The sequence below is a fragment of the Heloderma suspectum genome, chromosome 1 (assembly GCF_057233095.1).
Source record: "Heloderma suspectum isolate Gila_16-S chromosome 1, 16-S_ref, whole genome shotgun sequence".
NCBI classification, from domain to species: domain Eukaryota; kingdom Metazoa; phylum Chordata; class Lepidosauria; order Squamata; family Helodermatidae; genus Heloderma; species Heloderma suspectum.
The window spans coordinates 390,568,789-390,586,499 of NC_139458.1; the positions used below are offsets into that span (position 1 = coordinate 390,568,789).

Sequence of the window (17,711 nt, forward strand, 5' to 3'; positions counted from 1 at the left end):
ATTATGTGATCTCAGTGGTGCAGGGAGGCCTAGATTAGATCAACACAATGATACCTTTTGGTCCTAAAAGCAATGAATCTATGAAAACAGAGAAAAGGAGCAGCAGGCAGGCTGCCAATTAGGAGAGAAGAAAGACAAGAAAGAAGAAAAGGGGAAAAGTTTCTCTTTTTTTACCTCTGTGGCCGATACAACGGTGTAGGCATGACCTAGCACAATTCCATTCTTCAGCTCGATGTTACCTCTGGACCCCTGAATGGTGAAAGGACAGTTATAACCTCTCTAAAAATACTCACAAACATATTTACATTTGAGCTCATTAGGGTGGCTGCTTACACATTACCAAAAAAGAGGACAAAAGAGGACACCAATTTGCATAGCATTTGCACATGCAAATTTATATGCACAGGTGCTAATTTAGAAATACAATACAAATACAATACGTTTCACCATAGTGGAGAAGACTGACTAGGTGACTTCTGTGCTTGTTCAATTTGCTGTCCCAGGTGCTAACTCTTGAAGGGAACTTCAAGACCCGTGCTGCTGTCCCTCTATGGTTCATTAACTTCAAAGCAGGCTTCGACTGGACACCTCTTCAAAGAGAGAACACCTTCAAACAGGGGACTATCCTCTCCAAAAATAGCTCTCCAAAACAGAGGTCTGTCTTCTGTAAAGTAGGACACCTGGTCACTGATTTTGTGGTTTATTTGGTGAGGGGAAAAATGGAACTCCTTTCATGGTGGGAGCTCAGACACAGCTGTCTTTAGGTGTGCCTCTAACTAGGCCCTGTGCAACTTGTGAATTCACATACCAAAGCTAAATATAGCCCAATAGTCTTGGGTCATGGCCTGCTAAATGTTTGGCAGTCTCCCTGTTTTGCTGTCTGAAGTAGCACAAGCAGAAAAAGAAAGAGGTTTACTGAACCTCTGCTAGAATGCAGGGCCAAAACATTGGTGAATGGGTATGGGTACACTTTACTGGGGCCCAAAGGGCCTGGCTCAGGTTGCAAGCACATTGCCATGAGAAAAACACTGAATCCAAATAGTAGTTCACAATTGATGATGCTTATGCTATTTCCCTGTATCTATGTATCTGCAGGAGTTGTCCAGCTCTTGAAAACTCTTGAGAAATTTGTTGGAGCCAATTGCAAGCAGTGTTAGAACAGAAGGAGCAACTTTCTGACGAGTGAGAAAATGGCCCAGGTCCTCCTCCAGAGCTATGGAGATGGGTGGGTGGAAAACACACTACCCAGCTTCCATGTTGGCTTGGAATGATCATATAACACTTCACTTGGGGCAAAACCACAATATGGTTGTAGGCAGGTCAAGGAAGCACAAGGCCTCTGAATGCAATTGAACACTGGATTTGGGCTGGGTATGATGAGGAAGCTGAATGTGTTTGATCGTTATTGCAACCTGAAGGGGAATTTCTGTGTGGCTGACTGAGATAAGACATTATTTTATGTATTATTTTATCTTAAAAGCTTATATTTCACCTATTTCCTAGAGAGGAAACCTAACGCAGAAAACAAACAAAACCCAGCAATATTTAAAACTACAGTTTCCCATCTTTTATTCATACAACAACCTTAAAAACTCAAATTAATAAAACAACAATTTGTAAAAAGAGCAGTTACCATAAGGTAAGGGGTTATCCCCCCCCCCCCCGGCCTTGGTTATTAAAACCTTTAACCAAATGCCTTCTCTAAGCCAAGTTTTTATATACAGCTTAAAACAGCAGAGTGCTGGAGCCTGACAAATCTCTGTCAACAAAGTACCCAGGTCCCAGGCCATGTAGGGTTTTAAAGATTACCACCACTCTTTTGAATTGAATCGAGCCCAGAAATAAACTGGAAGCCAGTGTAACTCATAACATGGCCAAAATGCCTAGCTCCCACCAGCAACCTCGCTGCCACATTTTTGCACCAAATGCAGTTTCTGGATAGGGATGGGCTTACCCCGTTCCAGGTGGGGGGGTCCTCAGGGGGGGAGGCGATCCATCCCTCCCCCTGGAATCTGTCCAGGCCGGCTCTGCTCCATGGTGATGCTGCAGATCCAGCTGCCGGCTTCACAGCCCTGGTGATACAGCCGGCCGCCATTACCATGCCATATCGCTGTGCTAAGTCCGGACGCAAATGACATCCACTATGCCATTTATGTCCCTGTTTTTTCATGCGATAGCCTACGCAAATATCTATGTAAATATAATTTGCGTAGCCTATCATGTGAAATCAGGAACTCAAATGGCGTAGTGGATGCCATTTGCGTTCGGACTGAGCACAGCAATACAGCACGGCACTGGCGGCCAGCCGAATCACCAGCGCTGCAGAGCCAGCGGCCAACTCCGCAGCATCACCACATGGAGGCGCTGGCCTGGACAGATTCCAGAGGGGCATGGAGTGAGTGCTCCATTCTGCCACGGACCCCAGTGGGCCTGGATTCTTGGAACCTGGCCTCATTGGGGTCTGTGGCGGAATTCTCTGACATCTAGGGATGTCAGAGAATTTCTCCACGAATCTCGGGGAGGCTGAATGCCAGCACATTCGGCCCCCCGAAATTGGTGGAGAAACGGTCTGCCACCCCCCCGCCCCTTCCCTCCCGGGAGGGGACTTACCTTGTGCGAATGTTCCTGGCGGCAGCGGCAGCGCTGGCGGCGGCTCGGCGGTGGTTCGGCGGCGGTTCGGCGGCGGTTCGGCGGCAGCGGCTGCAGCGGCTGGGCTTCCGACCGGCTGCCGCCACCACGATTTCCAAGTTAAAAAAAAACACAAACGTGATAGGCTATGTAAAGGTTTACGTAGCCTATCACGGCTGACTTTGGGAAAAAAAAAAGCGCGTACGCAAATGGCGGCGCCCATGGGCACCGTCATTTGCGTTCCTTATTTTGGCACGTGTAGTCTACATAAACATTTACATAGACTATGGCGAAAATAAGGGGAATGCTATTTGCATTCCCCTTATTTTCGCCATAGTCTACATAAATGTTTACATAGACTACACATGCCAAAATAAGGAATGCAAATGGCGGCGCCCATGGGCGCCACCATTTGCGTACGAGTGGTTTTATTTTTTTTTTTCCACTCAGCCGTGATAGGCTACGTAAAGATTTACGTAGCCTATCACGGCTGACTGCAGGGACGCAAACAGTGGCGGCTACGGCCGCCGCCATTTGCGTCCCGGCAGGACAGGAGGATTGCGGCCGGAGGGACGGGGCGCCTCCCCCCTGGCCAGAATTTTGGGAGGGAGGGATGGGGCGCCTCCCCCCCAGCCAGAATTTCGGGAGGGAGGGATGGGGCGCCTCCTCCCCAGCCAGAATTTCGGGGGGAGGGACAGAGAGCCTCCCTCCCACCGCGAATCAAGCTTCGGGATCAGGTAAGGGACTTTCGTACATCCCTACTGACATCCCTACTTCTGGATGCTTTTCAAGGGCAGTTCCACAAAGAGCATGATACAATAGTCTAATCATGAGCAAAGGCATGAATGACTGTGGCAAGGTCTGGCTTTAACTAGAAATGATCGTAGCTGGTGAGCCAGTCACAGGTGGGAAAAAGCACTACTCGCAATCATCTGGGAGTGCTGAATCAACTGGACCTGCGAACTATGAACCTGATCTTTCAGTCAGAGTGAAAGCCCATTGAAGACGGGTTGCAATCCTCGCCACAAGTCAGGTAATCCACCTACCAACAGTATTTCCATCTTATCAGTGTTATTATCATATTATACCCGTTCTTCATTAACAGCACTGACTCCCAGTCCATTTTCTGTCCCAATTAAAAGTGCTGGTTTTGATCTTCAAAGCTCTTCATGCCTGGGGCTCAAAGTACCTGTAGGATCGCCTGTGATCACCTGTGCATGTCTGTACACGAAGATCTTGTCAGAGCACCTTTTTCAATTTCCCCTGCCATCTAAGGTATGGTGGGTGGTTACTGGTTAAAGGGCCTTCTCAGTAGTGACACCCCAACAGTGATATCATTCAATCAGTGCCAGATCAAGACTATTTTGTTCTCCCAAGCCTTTCAGCCTAAACTGTTTTGTCACTGTGAGATTCTTATGCTACTCTTAAAAGTTTTCACAACTGGCTGATTTTTCTCTGCAGTGTTTTTATGTGATTAAAGGTGCAATCCTGTGCATGTTTAGACACAAAAACATCCTACAACTGGGAGCTGTAGGTCTTCTTTCTATTTAAACTTGCATAACATTGTGCCCTAAATGCTTTTATTGTACTTTTGATTTAGTAATGTTACGTTTCCCTGAAAATCTATTTGAAGGGCAGCATACAAATTCTTTTCATATAATATAGTTATAGCATTATAATTATATCATATTTATCATATAATATAGTTATATAAATATATGATAATTATATCATAATAATTATAACTTTATAATGTATAATAATATATAACATAATATATTCTGCCTTTGTCCATACATACCTGCTTGTAATTTATGATCACTCAGTGCCAGATCAAGACTATGTTGTTCTCCCAAGCCTTTCAACTTATACTGTTTAGTCACTGTGAGATTCTTATGCTACTTTTAAAAGTTTTCACAACTGGCTGCTTTTTCCCACCAGCTAGAGAGCCTAGGTGGGTAGGTACTCAAGAAAGCAGCTTTTTAGTAGCAGCACACCTATTGTGGATCTCCCTCCTAAGGGAGATGAGATTGGCTCCTTCCTTACTTAGTTTAGATGGACAGGAAATACTTCTATTCCATGCACTTTTAATGCTGTGTAATATTTTGTGTCACTCTTCAGTGTTAATGTCATTCTCTTTTTCTTTCTTTCTTTAGAATATTTATATACCACCCTTCTTTAACAAATTCCAGGGCAGTATAGAAAATTAATTAAAACAACAATTAAAATTGAAATAGAAATCCACAATAGCAACCAAGAATCTCAAATACCTGAACATTAAAATCAGCAAATGCTTGGTCAAATGAACAGATTCTTAACAGGTGCCAAAAACACCATCAGACTGGTGCCTGTCACACTGCAGGGGGGAATAGAATTCTAAAGGTGGGGTGCCACAACTAAAAAGACCCTTCCTCTGGTTGCCATCAATATACATGTGCAGGAGATGGAACAATCAGCAGGCCTTGATCTGTAGATCTTGAAGAATGGGCAGGTTTATATAGGAGGAGGTGCTCAATTTTTATTGTATGATATGCTCCTCGATCCTGTGTTTCTTGGTTTTATGATACGTTCTAAAGATGCTTTTGTTGTATATTGCTCTGGCCACCTGGTTGGTGGTCGGTCTGAGTTATAAAATAAATGAATAAATAAATAAAACTTCTGACTTACTGCTCTGGGAGTGGTGCATCCCATAAGACATTTTGAGTTAGAAGCATTTTTCGCTATCTCATGAAGAAAAGGATTGGGGCTCTTAAGGTCAAACGACACCTGGACTCCACCGGTGAAGTCCACTAAAGCCTCTCCAATGAAGCCCCAGTGCAACTTCTGGTAGGAACCATGCAACCTGGAAGAAAATAGAAGACTTTGCAATTAGGTGGTGGGAGCAGAAGAAGGGAAACTAAATTTGTATTTATAACAGATCATAGGAGAGGTTTGATGGATAGAGGCAGGTTGACAGTGTGTTTTCAGAAGTAATGCTAAGCTAGGGATGTACGAATGAGCAAATCCCAAGCTTGTTGAGGGTCTCCACATTTCACTTGGAAGCTCAGTCTGACTTAAGTTGGACAATTTTCATGCCGTTTTCCAAATGTACACATCAATTGTATGCACGTTTGAAATGTACAATTTTTTTCTCCCATCGAGTCAAACATGTTTGTGCACCTTTTTCGAAAGTACATATTTTTCCCATGTGCGTTTTTCAAATGCACACAATTTTTGAAGACACTTTTTGTTCTGCAAATCACATCGCAAGATGCTGAAGGCTGGGGAAGGGCAGCTGTGGCGGTGCTCCCGGCCTTTCCTCCTGAGCCTCTCAGCTGCTCCCCTCTGTTGGAGGACAGAACTGTGTATGCCAGAATTCGGTGTGCACCCCCTAAGCTAAGCCTGCTGCCCTCAGGATACACTATTCCATCACCAGTATTGAGGTCAGATTCAACTATCAGTCTAGTCAGCTACTGTATGTGGAATGGCGGAAGGGGCGGGGCAGGGGGGGCAAGATCTTGTTCTTTGCCTCAGGTAGCAAAATCCCCTAAGCTAGCCCTGCAAATCACTTTACTTCCAAAAGAAAGCTATCTGTCCTGCAGTAATAACATTGGTACAGTTATTATGTATAAATATAAATAAAAATGAGCATGAAAAGAGCTCTTAATATGCACTGTTTCGGTTTGGTTTGGCATTTTCTATTGTGTTTTCTGCAACTGAACCTTGAATGTGTCCCCTGGGCAGGCCTTTGTACCTTGATGAATTTTGAACGCAAACACCAGATCGCACACCACATTCTGAAAGCTGAAACAACACCCTTGGTTGCATGTTTACAATCATCTGAATTTTAAAAACAAAGTGCTACTGCTGGAAGGAGATCTAACAGAGATAACTAAGCATACAAGCAAACAGCGGAATTAAGTACTGCAGATCTGTGTAAAACATGGGCACTAATTTTAGATTACTTCATTTTTATTTTGCTCAGGTCACTGAACGTTCATCAGATAGTAGCATGTCTGGTTACCAGAAGGCATCTTTCCAGCCTTGTTTCCTTATCTTGGGCTTTTGATCACAAATGGGAAAAAAAAAGAAAAAAGAAAAAAAGATGAATCAGAATTGACTGTAGATAACAGGAGTACATGCCATTAAAAAACACAGTGAGTACACTATCTTAGTATCATGCAGAATCAGCAAATGAAATCCATGGCTAATTGTATTTTAAAATAATGTTCCCAACCTAGATTGACAAGAAAAAAAAATTAAAGTGCGCACAGGGGAAAATCCTCTTGCAGAAAAATCTCATAAACAGCATCCCTTGCCATATTAATGTAATAGTGATCTGGCATTTTCTGGAAGGAAAATGCTATTCAGCAAAGGGTACCTGAGTCAACCCTTTCTAATCTATATTTCAGTCTCAGAAAATCAGCATTTTAATATCTGCTTATTTTTATCTGACATTTCATGTTGCTGTTGAATGCTGTTGCTCCTGCATGATTTTGCAGGAGCAGGGAATGGTGGCTTTGGAGTGGTATGTGGATCCTGAGTTGCTCAAATAAGGTGAAAACTGAGGTCATGTGAAATGGACTGAAATTATTCCAGTTGGAATTACAATGTGACTGGGGTGGCTGCCTTGACAGACACTGGGGAGGGTGGGAGAGGGTTTATGGTTAGTGGCAGGATAATGCTGTATCTTCTTGTCCTACTACTGAGGTGGAAAACCCCAGATACAGAGCGCAGGTAGGAGAAGAAATACAGATGGATCCAGTTGGTAGCACAACCAGAAGCAAACTTTCTGGGGATGGGGTTTTCCACACCCATCCCAGTAACTAAGACTGCAACCCTATATCAAGAGATGAGGAAGAAATTTGTTCAGTTTACACTTTAATGCAAACTTACCTAATTTCGCACTTTTGAACCACTATGCAAACTGAAACTCAGCTATCCTCTGAAATTCACTTTTCCAAATTTTGCAATAAAGTTCTCCAGTAAAAAGAAAAGCATACAAAAATGCATGTATTAGGAGAAATGTGCCCAAAATTGTTTATGATCTTCATGCAAACGTTTTAAAAAACTCAAAGTTTGGGACAAACCAAAATTAAGACTGGAGAAATTCTTAAATTTTGAGATGAAGCGAATTTAAATTGGACAAATGAGAAACTGCGAGAAACTGAAACTGACAGATTTGTCCATCCCTTCCTATTTCCACTTACCTGTCATTCCCATTGAACTTAATGGGTCTTTCTTTTGATTAGATATGTATAGGATCTCATGGTAAATCACTGGACTCCACAACCGAACAAAGGAAATGTGGATCTACTATTTGACTAGGAATCCTGTCTCTCTGTTTCTGAGTTTTGCAAGTGGTTGTTCCATCTACAAATCACAGAATAATTGCCGGTGGTCCCAATTAAGCAGGGCACAGGGTACAGTCATGGAAACAGAACTTGAAAGAGAAACAGGTTGTATTCATATTTACTTGGCATAGGCTTTTTCGAGCAGCGCTGGCCAGAATTCATTTTTCCTTAGGGAATGGACGAATACGCAGTTCCCATTGAGAAAAGGCAGTCGGTCATCTATCACCACATCCACCCAGTCTCCAAAGTACCAGAACTAGAAAATGATAGAGAGAAGGATGAGCTTATTTCATAAGAACATGTGCTCCACCTACACAATAGAGAGGGACCTAAAATGGCATGTTAAAAATACCTTATACCACACATGGAGCATCCAGAACAAGTAGAACCTTCCCAGGCCCTGGTAGGGCAGGAGATGCTTCAAGGCAAAGCACACAGGGAATATATCGAAAGCTGTGTTATACTGAGTCAGGACATTGGTCCATCTAGTTCCATATTGTCTTGTCCAGCCTTCCGCAACCTGGCATGTTTTGGACTGCAACTACCACCAGCCCCAGCCAGCATGGTCAATGGTCAGGAATCCTGGGAGTTGTAGTCCAAAACATCTGGAGATTGGAAGGTGGGAGAAGACTGGTCTGCAATGTCCAGCAGCAGCTCTCCAAGGTTTCAGAAAGGAGTGTTTCCCATTCCCAACCCTCACTGGAAATGCCAGAGACTGAATCTTTTATCTTCTGCATGCAAAGCATATGGCCTACCACTGAGTTGCACAGGCTATCTCTATGGGGGCTTTGCCTCTATTGGCATGCTATGATCGCCTTTGCGTAATCTATGACAGGGCCAGGAAGCCTCTTTGACTGTTAACGGAAGGCAAAGAGGCCAAGGACAAGTGGTGAGATAATTTTTATAGAAGAATACTTGCTTTTGTGTGAAGCCTTTAAAGTGCCACACAGTTATTTATTGTTTAAAATGCTGTTGTTTTCACCCGTCAGTGAGCTCCTTCAATTAAAGCAAGTATTTTGCGCTGTATTTCATTGATTTGTAAGAAATTGTGAAAATGATAAGGAAACAGAAGACCCACTCTCTGACAGACAGCAGTTAGGCGATAAGATGGCCAGACAAAACAGAGGACTGGACTCCTGAACCTTTCATAGTTGTATAGAAGAGGGAATTTCATCAGGTGTAGTTTAAATTCCTCTTCTACACAACTATTAAAGGGGCAAGGGTCAGGTCCTCTCTTGGCACCCTAATAGGAGGTAATTTTGAAACTGCCAAATTGTAAAGAAAAACAAAACAAAACAAAACAGCCCAAACTGATTCACAATTGTAACACTAAAAGCAAAACAAACTGGGAGTATACAGTTTTGCAAAGGTCCACTCAACTATGCTGGCCTAATGAATGAAAAGAAGTTATGGGAGAAATGGGAAGCAGGGGCCACATCATTGGCTCAGCTGATCAGTTTCATCAGGCTCCTCCTCTCCCTGAACTGTTTCCATTCCAGTTTATCATGATAAGAACTGCTACGTAACTTTAAGAATGGTGCTTGAGTTTGCTTGCTTTCCTCTTTTCTTCCCAACACTTTTTTCTTTGGTGTTGTACCTTTTAGACTGTAAACCTAAGGGCAGGAATTGTCTTTCTTGCTATTGATCTCATGTAAATTGCTCTAGGAGCTTTTTCACCTGAAGAGTAGGTGGTGTAGATCATGGGTGGGTTGCAAGTCCATTTTTGCGACCCCCACCCAGTCGCTGCCACCACCATTGGTGCCCCTGAAATCCCAGAAGAATTGGGGTCCCAACAGTGTGATTCCAACAATTCCTGGCACAATTCCACTGGGGACGTGCTCCACAGCAGAACTGCTGTTTCTGCAGAGAAACAGAACACTGCCAGGATTCCTTTTAGCCCCCACTATATTTCAATGCCGAAGACAAACACAGATGAGAGGCTTCAGTCTACAACTTTTAATCCATTACTTCACAGGGTCATACAGATGCAAATTCTCAGTGACTTTCAGTCTACAAAGGAATGCCTTCAGGGGGATTCAAAAGGAAGTTAAGAGAGTTGCCTGCCATTTGAAGGGAAAGGCGGTCTCACTAGCCTAACTTAAGGGGGGAAGGAACCTCCACTCTTGTGAGGCTTCTGAGCGCAGCTTCTCACACAAGGCCAATTGGGTAGACTGTCTAAGTTCCACCCCTGCCTTCACTCTCTTTGCTCTCTGCCTGCACCTGGCGTCCATTAGAGCAGACTCTCCAATGCCCCCCTCCTTCTGTTCGCTGTCTCTCACAGGGGTGTGTAAAGAGGAATCCTCATCCTCAGCCAGCTGGGTGTTTGTATCCTGAGAAGCTGGCCCAGTCATGTGGGAAAACACCTCCCCCATGTCTGGTGGTTCTCCTTCAGAATCTGAACTGCCATCCCACTCCCTGCACTCAGAAACAACCCTGACAAGCACACAGGGATGACTCCCTTCAAGTGCTCTGCTGCTCTGCAAAATGGGACTCCAGACAGCCCACCAGCTGTTTAGCAAACTGTCTGGAGCCCCATTGTGCTGGGAAATCAGGTGCACACACCCCACACACCTTATTTCCCAGCAGATTTCAGTGGTGGTGGCCACTTTTGGGGGTAGGGGAAGGGTGCAGTACCTTCAGGGTTCCAGGAGGCGCAATGCAGTCTCCCCCCCCACACACACACACTCCAGAAGTTGCCTACTTTAGATAGAGAAGATAAGAAAAGAAACAAAGAACCTTACAGATTCAGACTGAGGTATGCCTAATTCGGTATCCTGTTTCCAACAGGGTTAGCCAGATGCATCCAGGAAGCCTAGGATGCCTTTTTACAGGCCCCAGCAATTGGTATTCAGTGGTATATTGCATCTGAACTGGAGGTCCTATTTAGCCATTATGGCAATAGAATTTGTCCAATCCCATTTTGAAACTTCTAAGCCTGTGCCCGTTTAGAAGATCTTGTGGCAGACTTCCATAAATTGATTAAGCACTATGAGAAGAATTGCTTTGTTTGGTCCATTCTGAATCTAATGACAATTGATTTTATTGGGAGACCCAAGCTATAGTGCTATTGGAGAGGACAAGAATTCTCTCCATCCACTCTCTACACATTCACATTTTAGAAATACCTATCATTCATGTGTCCCTTATTTGTCTTTGCTCTAAACTAAAGCTTAAAAAAAAGAAAACCCAACTATGCCCTTTCTCATTCGCCTTTAGGGAAGATGCTCTTTCTGTACCTTCCTGCTCTATGATATCCTTTTTTAAGATGAGGTGATCAGACTGTAAAGTGTTCCAAATCAGGGCACACCACAAATCAAAGCAGAGACATTATAATACTAGCTAGCAATTTTTTCCCCAATTCCTGTCCTAAAAAAAGAAGATGCTTAATATGGAATTTGCCCTTTCTACTGCCGCTGCGTACCGAATTGACATTTTTATAGAACTATTCATTATGCCACCATGATCTCTCTCCTGGGTAGTCACAACTTATTTCAGACCCCATCTGCTGGTGATGGAAAACATCTCATTTGAAACAAGCTTTTGGTTTTGTGGTTGCTTAATTTAACTTATTTATTGTTAGTTTTTTTTGGGGGGGGTGTTCTTGATACTACTTTTAAGACTGGTACTCTTGTGTTATTTATTATTTATGTATTTGTCTTAATATATTCTTGAATCACCCTTCCACTCAATACACGCCTGAGGTGATTTACAATAAAACAATGGATCCAACAGTCGCACGAGCGGAAGTTCACTCATGCAGCGTGTTTTCCACAGGTACAATGAAACTTCCCTGTCCTCTCCTCCCTGGTGCAGCCCCTGTGTGCACCCCAAATCTGCTCCAGAGTGTCCTTCAATCTTCTGGAGCATATTTGTGTGTGTGTGGGGGGGGGAGAAGGAGGGGGCTGCAGGGGAAGGGGAAATCTGTTCCACCAGCAGTTTTGCTTCCACTAGCCAATAACCAGTGTTGGATCCAACCCCATAAAAAGAATAAAATGCAACCATTTTTTTAAAACAACAAAGAAATCATGAAAACATGCATACACAACAGGAGAATCAAGGAATGACATTAATCACTGAAAACTTGGCAGAACAGTATAGTTTATCAGCTGTGTAAAGACACATAACCAGGACACTGTTACAAAGAAGGTCCTAATCCTATCTCGAGTTCCCACCAATCTCACCTCTCTAGAAGGTGGGACTCATAAAGAGGCCTCAGATGATAAACATAGGCTCTGGGCAAGTTCATACGGGAGGAGGAAGTCTTTCCGATACCCTGGCCTCAATCCACTTCAGGCTTTATTGGTAAAAACCAGCACCATGAATTGGGCTCAGACACAAATAAGAAGCCACCAAAGCTGTTTCAAGTCCAGTGTTATATGGTCTGTCAAACATGAACCAGACAACAGTCCAGCCACCAAATTTTGCACTAGCTGTAGTTTCTGAACACATTTCAAGCGAAGCCCCATGTAGGATGTATTACAATAATCTAAATGCAAGGCGATTAAGGCATGGACCAATGTAGCCAGATCTGCAGGAAGCGACACTGAGAGCACGCTAGCTGAGCAAAGGCATTCTAGGCCACTGCCACCACCTGACCATCCAGGAGCAGTACTGGATCTAAGAACACTTCCAAGGTGCAAGCCTGGTTCTTCAGAGAGAGTACAACCCTTTCGACAGCAGGTTATACTCCCCATCCCAGGTTGGCCTGTGTGCTGACCAACAGGACCTCCATCTTGTCTGCACTTAGCCCCCATTTATTCACCCACATGCGGTCCCTCACTGTTACTATTACTTTTATTTTTGTGTTAACCACTTTGAGCAACTCCTTTTGGGAGGGGGAAAAGTGGGATATCTTTCTGTTTTTGGTATAAATAAATAAAATAAATGAGTGTATATATGAGATTAATGCACAGGTTCTCGGAGCTTTGGCTATTGGGTGGTATAGACATGAAATAAATAAAATAAATAAAGAGAGGGCTGGAAACAATGTCCATCTTAGAAGGTCAATTTTCACTCAGTTCTCTGTAGATGTAGAATTGGACAACTACTGACTAGGTATGCCACTTTCTCTCCATCTGTCCCGTCCCCTCCCCACCCCCCGGTTTTTCTTTTGTAAGCAACCACATCAAATGTTGGCATGGCCTGTATCTGAAAAGGAATCTTCTGCAAATTTAGATTGTTGTGGGCTATTATCTATCTGCTTGATGGATGAAAGGGGTCCTACTAGCCACTTAAGCAGCTGGATAGTCCAGGTGTTCATCTAACAAATACATCTGATGCAGTGCTTCAAGAAAGGACTGTAGGCAAAGATAGAATGCACTGGGGACAAACCAAAAGATCCATTTCTACAATCATTAGCAGGCTAATGTAGTGTGTCATGACTTTGCTAACACTGTGGGACAAAATCTCCATGGCTGTCGTACAAAGATATAAGTCGACGTGTCAGGGATAAATTTGGCTTCGGGTGGCTGCTGAGATTGGAGCCCGTGAAAGGAACAAGACAGAAAAGGGCAAGGTCATGGATCCAACTTCAAAGATCTTGATATTTGGTAAAGCTACAACAAGACCTCAGGAATATTGGAACAATCATGTCATACCCTCCATTCCTTGAATTCTCTTTTTAACTGAATGTTTCTAAGCTGAGATAGTCATAACAAAATGCAGTTGGGTGATATCTGCCACAGCCTCCACGTACTCTACAATAATAGCTCTCATACCACAGTGACTCTGAAGCACCAACACAAGCTAGACTGAACATAAGAACATAAGAAGAGCCCTGCTGAATCAGCCCAAATGCCTATCTCGTCCAGCATTCTGTTCACACAGTGACCAGCTAGAAACCTATGGGATGCGATGCCCACAAGCAGGATGTGAGTGCAATAGCTCTCTCCTGCTTGTGTGTTGCCCAGCAAGCAACTGGTATGGAGAGGCATACTGCCTCTGAATCTGGAAGTAATATATAGCCATCATGACTAGTAACCATTGACAGCCTTATCTTCCATAAATTTGGCTGATCCCCTTTTTAAAACTATCCAAGTTGGTGGCCATCACTCCATCTTGTGGTAGTGAATTCTATAGTCTAACTATGCACTGTGTGAAGGAGTACTTCCTTTTATCTGTCCTAAATCTCATGGGATGGCCCTGGGTTCTAGTATTATGAAAGAGGGAGAAAAACCTCTCCTATCCACTTAATCTACACCATTCATAATTTGTGCACTCTATCATTTCTCCCGCGCTCACCTGTTTCTAAACTAATCTGTAAGCTCCTTGTGGCAGTGACCTTTCCTATTGTACTTTGTAAAGTGTAAAGCACATTTACAGTAATAATAATAATAGGAGGAGGAGGAAAGATCCTTCCTGTAGCACAATCCTTCAACTTCTCATTCAGTGACAAAACATATTGTTCAATTTACAATCAATAAATGGAAATAGCCTTGATGTAAATCATCATCAAGTGTAGGAATTGATGATGAGGAATTGAGGATGATGAAATCCTGAGGAATCTGTATAACGACCAAGTAGCAAGAACAGACAACGGAACAACGGACTGGTTTAAGATTGGGAAAGGTGTACAGCAGGGCTGTATACTCTCACCCTACCTATTCAACCTGTACGCTGAACACATCATGCGACGTGCTGGGCTGGATGAAGCCAATGCTGGAGTTAAAATCGCTGGAAGAAACATTAACAATCTCAGATATGCAGATGATACCACTCTGATGGCTGAAAACGAGGAGGAGCTGAGGAACCTCATGATGAAGGTGAAAGAAGAAAGTGCAGAAGTTGGGTTGCAGTTAAACCTAAAAAACCCCAAGATTATGGCAACCAGCTTGATTGATAACTGGCAAATAGAGGGAGAAAATGTGGAGGCAGGGACAGACTTTGTCTTTCTAGGCGCAAAGATTACTGCAGATGCTGACTGCATCCAGGAAATCAGAAGACGTTTACTTCTTGGGAGGACAGCATGACAAATCTTGACAAAATAGTTAAGAGCAGAGACATCACACTGACAACAAAGGTCCGCATAGTGAAAGCAATGGTATTCCCTGTAGTAACCTATGTCTGCGAGAGCTGGACCATAAGGAAGGCTGAGCGAAGGAAGATAGATGCTTTTGAACTGCGTTGCTGGAGGAAAATTCTGAGAGTGCCTTGGACTGCAAGAAGATCAAACCAGTCCATACTCCAGGAAATCAAGCCAGACTGCTCACTTGAAGGAAGGATCTTAAAGGCAAAACGGAAGTACTTTGGCCACATCATGAGAAGACAGGATCCCCTGGAGAAGATGCTGATGCTAGGGAAAGTGGAAGGCAAAAGAAAGAGGGGCCGACCAAGAGCAAGATGGATGGATGATATTCTGGAGGTGACAAACTTGACCTTGGGGGAGCTGGGGGTGGCGACGGCCGACAGGAAGCTCTGGCGTGGGCTGGTCCATGAAGTCACGAAGAGTCGGAAGCAACTGACTAAATAACAACAGATGAATCACATTTGCAGATGACACAAAATTGGGCAGGATAGCTAACACTTTGGAAGACAGAAACAAAATTCAAAGTGATCTTGATAGACTGGAGTGCTGGGCAGAAAACAACAGAATGACATTTAATAGGGATAAATGCCAAGTTCTGCACCTAGGAAAAAGAAACCAAATGCACAGTTACAAGATGGGGGATACGTGGCTCAACAACACAACAAGCGAGAAGCATCTTGGAATTGTTGTCGATCACAAGCTGAATATGGGCCAACAATGTGATGTGGCTGAAAAAAAGGCCAATGCTCTTTTGGGCTGCATTAATAGAAGCATAGCTTCCAAATCCCGGGAAGTACTAGTTCCCCTCTACTCAGCACTGATTAGGCCTCATCTGGAGTACTGTGTCCAGTTTTGGGCACCACACTTTAAGAAGCATGCAGACAAGCTGGAGAGGGTTCAGAGGAGGGCAACCAAGATGATCAGGGGACTGGAAACAAAGCCCTATGAAGAGAGACTGAAAGAACTGGGCATGTTTAGCCTTGAGAAGAGAAGACTGAGGGGAGATATGATAGCGCTCTTCAAGTACTTGAAAGGTTGTCACAGAGAAGAAGGCCAGGATCTCTTCTCGATCATCCCAGAGTGCAGGACACGGAATAATGGGCTCAAGTTACAGGAAGCCAGATTCCGGCTGAACATCAGGAAAAACTTCCTGACTGTTAGAGCAATACGACAATGGAACCAATGACCTAGGGAGGTGGTGGGCTCTCCCACACTGGAGGCATTCAAGACGAGGCTGGACAGCCATCTGTCAGGGATGCTCTGACTTGGATTCCTGCATTGAGCAGGGGTTGGACTCGATGGCCTTGTAGGCCCCTTCCAACCCTACTATTCTATGATTCTATTCTATGATTCTATGATTCTATGATTCAAAGGGCCAATAACAGCCTTCTCAGTGCATTCCTTGCTAATGAGGAGAAAGCCTTAGCAGGCCGTGCCTGAGAAGTGAAGTTCTGTGTTTATGCCGAGCTGCAGGTGGCTGTGCTTGAGAACCAAACACTTCTGGCCTATGCTGGGAATGGACGCTAGTGTTGTGCTGCCTCATTGCTGACATGTATGGTATAAAACCCATTTGACCCCATGGCTCATGGTTCAGAGGAGCTGGCTGATCCAACCATTGGGTAAGCCTGTGTGCTGTAGTTACCCAATAAAGTCTCCTTGTAAGAAAACCTTTGAATCTGATTTATCACTATCTTGGCAACTCTAATCTGAAGAGTTCAACGCCCACGGCTGGGGCAACACAGCAAGTAATGTGTGAATGAGTCTTCAGTGTGGACAATACTGAGCTAGATGGGTAGAACATAGGAAGCTGCCTTATACTGAGTCTAAGCTGCTAAACATTGCCTGGCAGCAGCTCTCCATTCAGGCAGGAATTTTCCCAGCCCTACCTGGAGATGCCGGGGATTGAAACAAGTACCTTATGCATGCAAAGCAGGTGCTCTGCCACTGACAGAGCTACAACCCCTGAGGACCAATGATCTGATCCAATCTAAGGCAGCTTCCTGTGAAATTATAATATATATTGTATTTTGTGGGATGTATCTGATTATATATATATATATATATATATATATATATATATGCGTGCACACACACACACATATAGATACATACACAGCAACCACCTCCTGAATGGCAAGAATTGTTAGGCAATCACAAGTACCTGCATGAGATCAATATTTCTCTTTAGGCTTGGTGCCCTCAAGGGTTATCTGCCAAAAACAGAGTGTTGAAGATTGCAATGGGAAGAAGCATTTGATATCTCTCCTACATTCCAAAGCTCCTGCTTGATTTAGCTTACAAGCAACTCAGGAAGCGAAGTTTAAATTTTGCATAACAAGAACTAGAAAGGCTTTTGATGCAAATTGGGTTTATCCGAACCATCAAAGTAAAAGCACAGCTTCAAGCCAGTAAAAAGATAATCAAGTTTGTTTCATCTTGAATTGTAGCTGATTGGCAGAGAACTAAGGTGTAGATGCGAGAACACGCTGGAGCACCCTCTTTCCAAGCTCCTTTGATACTGGAGTGTATTCTGACTCGCAGTTGACAGCTGATGCCAATAGCCAGCGTGATGCAGATAGCCCTTTAACTGAGAAGGTTTAAGGTTAAGACTCTGATGTACCTTTATTCAAACACTGCAGAAAGCAGGAGGGCTCAGGTGCAAACAATAAGGTGCCTTCCAAGAGACTGCGGCAATTCAATCCAGAGAATGGAAGATTTCCAAAGGT

General features: G+C 43.8%; 1 protein-coding gene across 1 annotated transcript in view; it reads right to left on the reverse strand.

Moving 5' to 3' along the window:
- The window catches only part of LOC146360003 (calpain-13-like), an 89,766-nt gene that overhangs the window by 26,075 nt on the left and 45,980 nt on the right, over nt 1–17,711 (reverse strand). The window contains exons 5-7 of the mRNA XM_084832537.1: nt 8,084–8,217; nt 5,296–5,470; nt 175–249 (exon numbers count right to left, since the gene is read on the reverse strand). Of these exons, the coding sequence (XP_084688663.1) occupies nt 175–249; nt 5,296–5,470; nt 8,084–8,217 (384 nt within the window). The remainder of the gene's footprint in view (nt 1–174; nt 250–5,295; nt 5,471–8,083; nt 8,218–17,711) is intronic.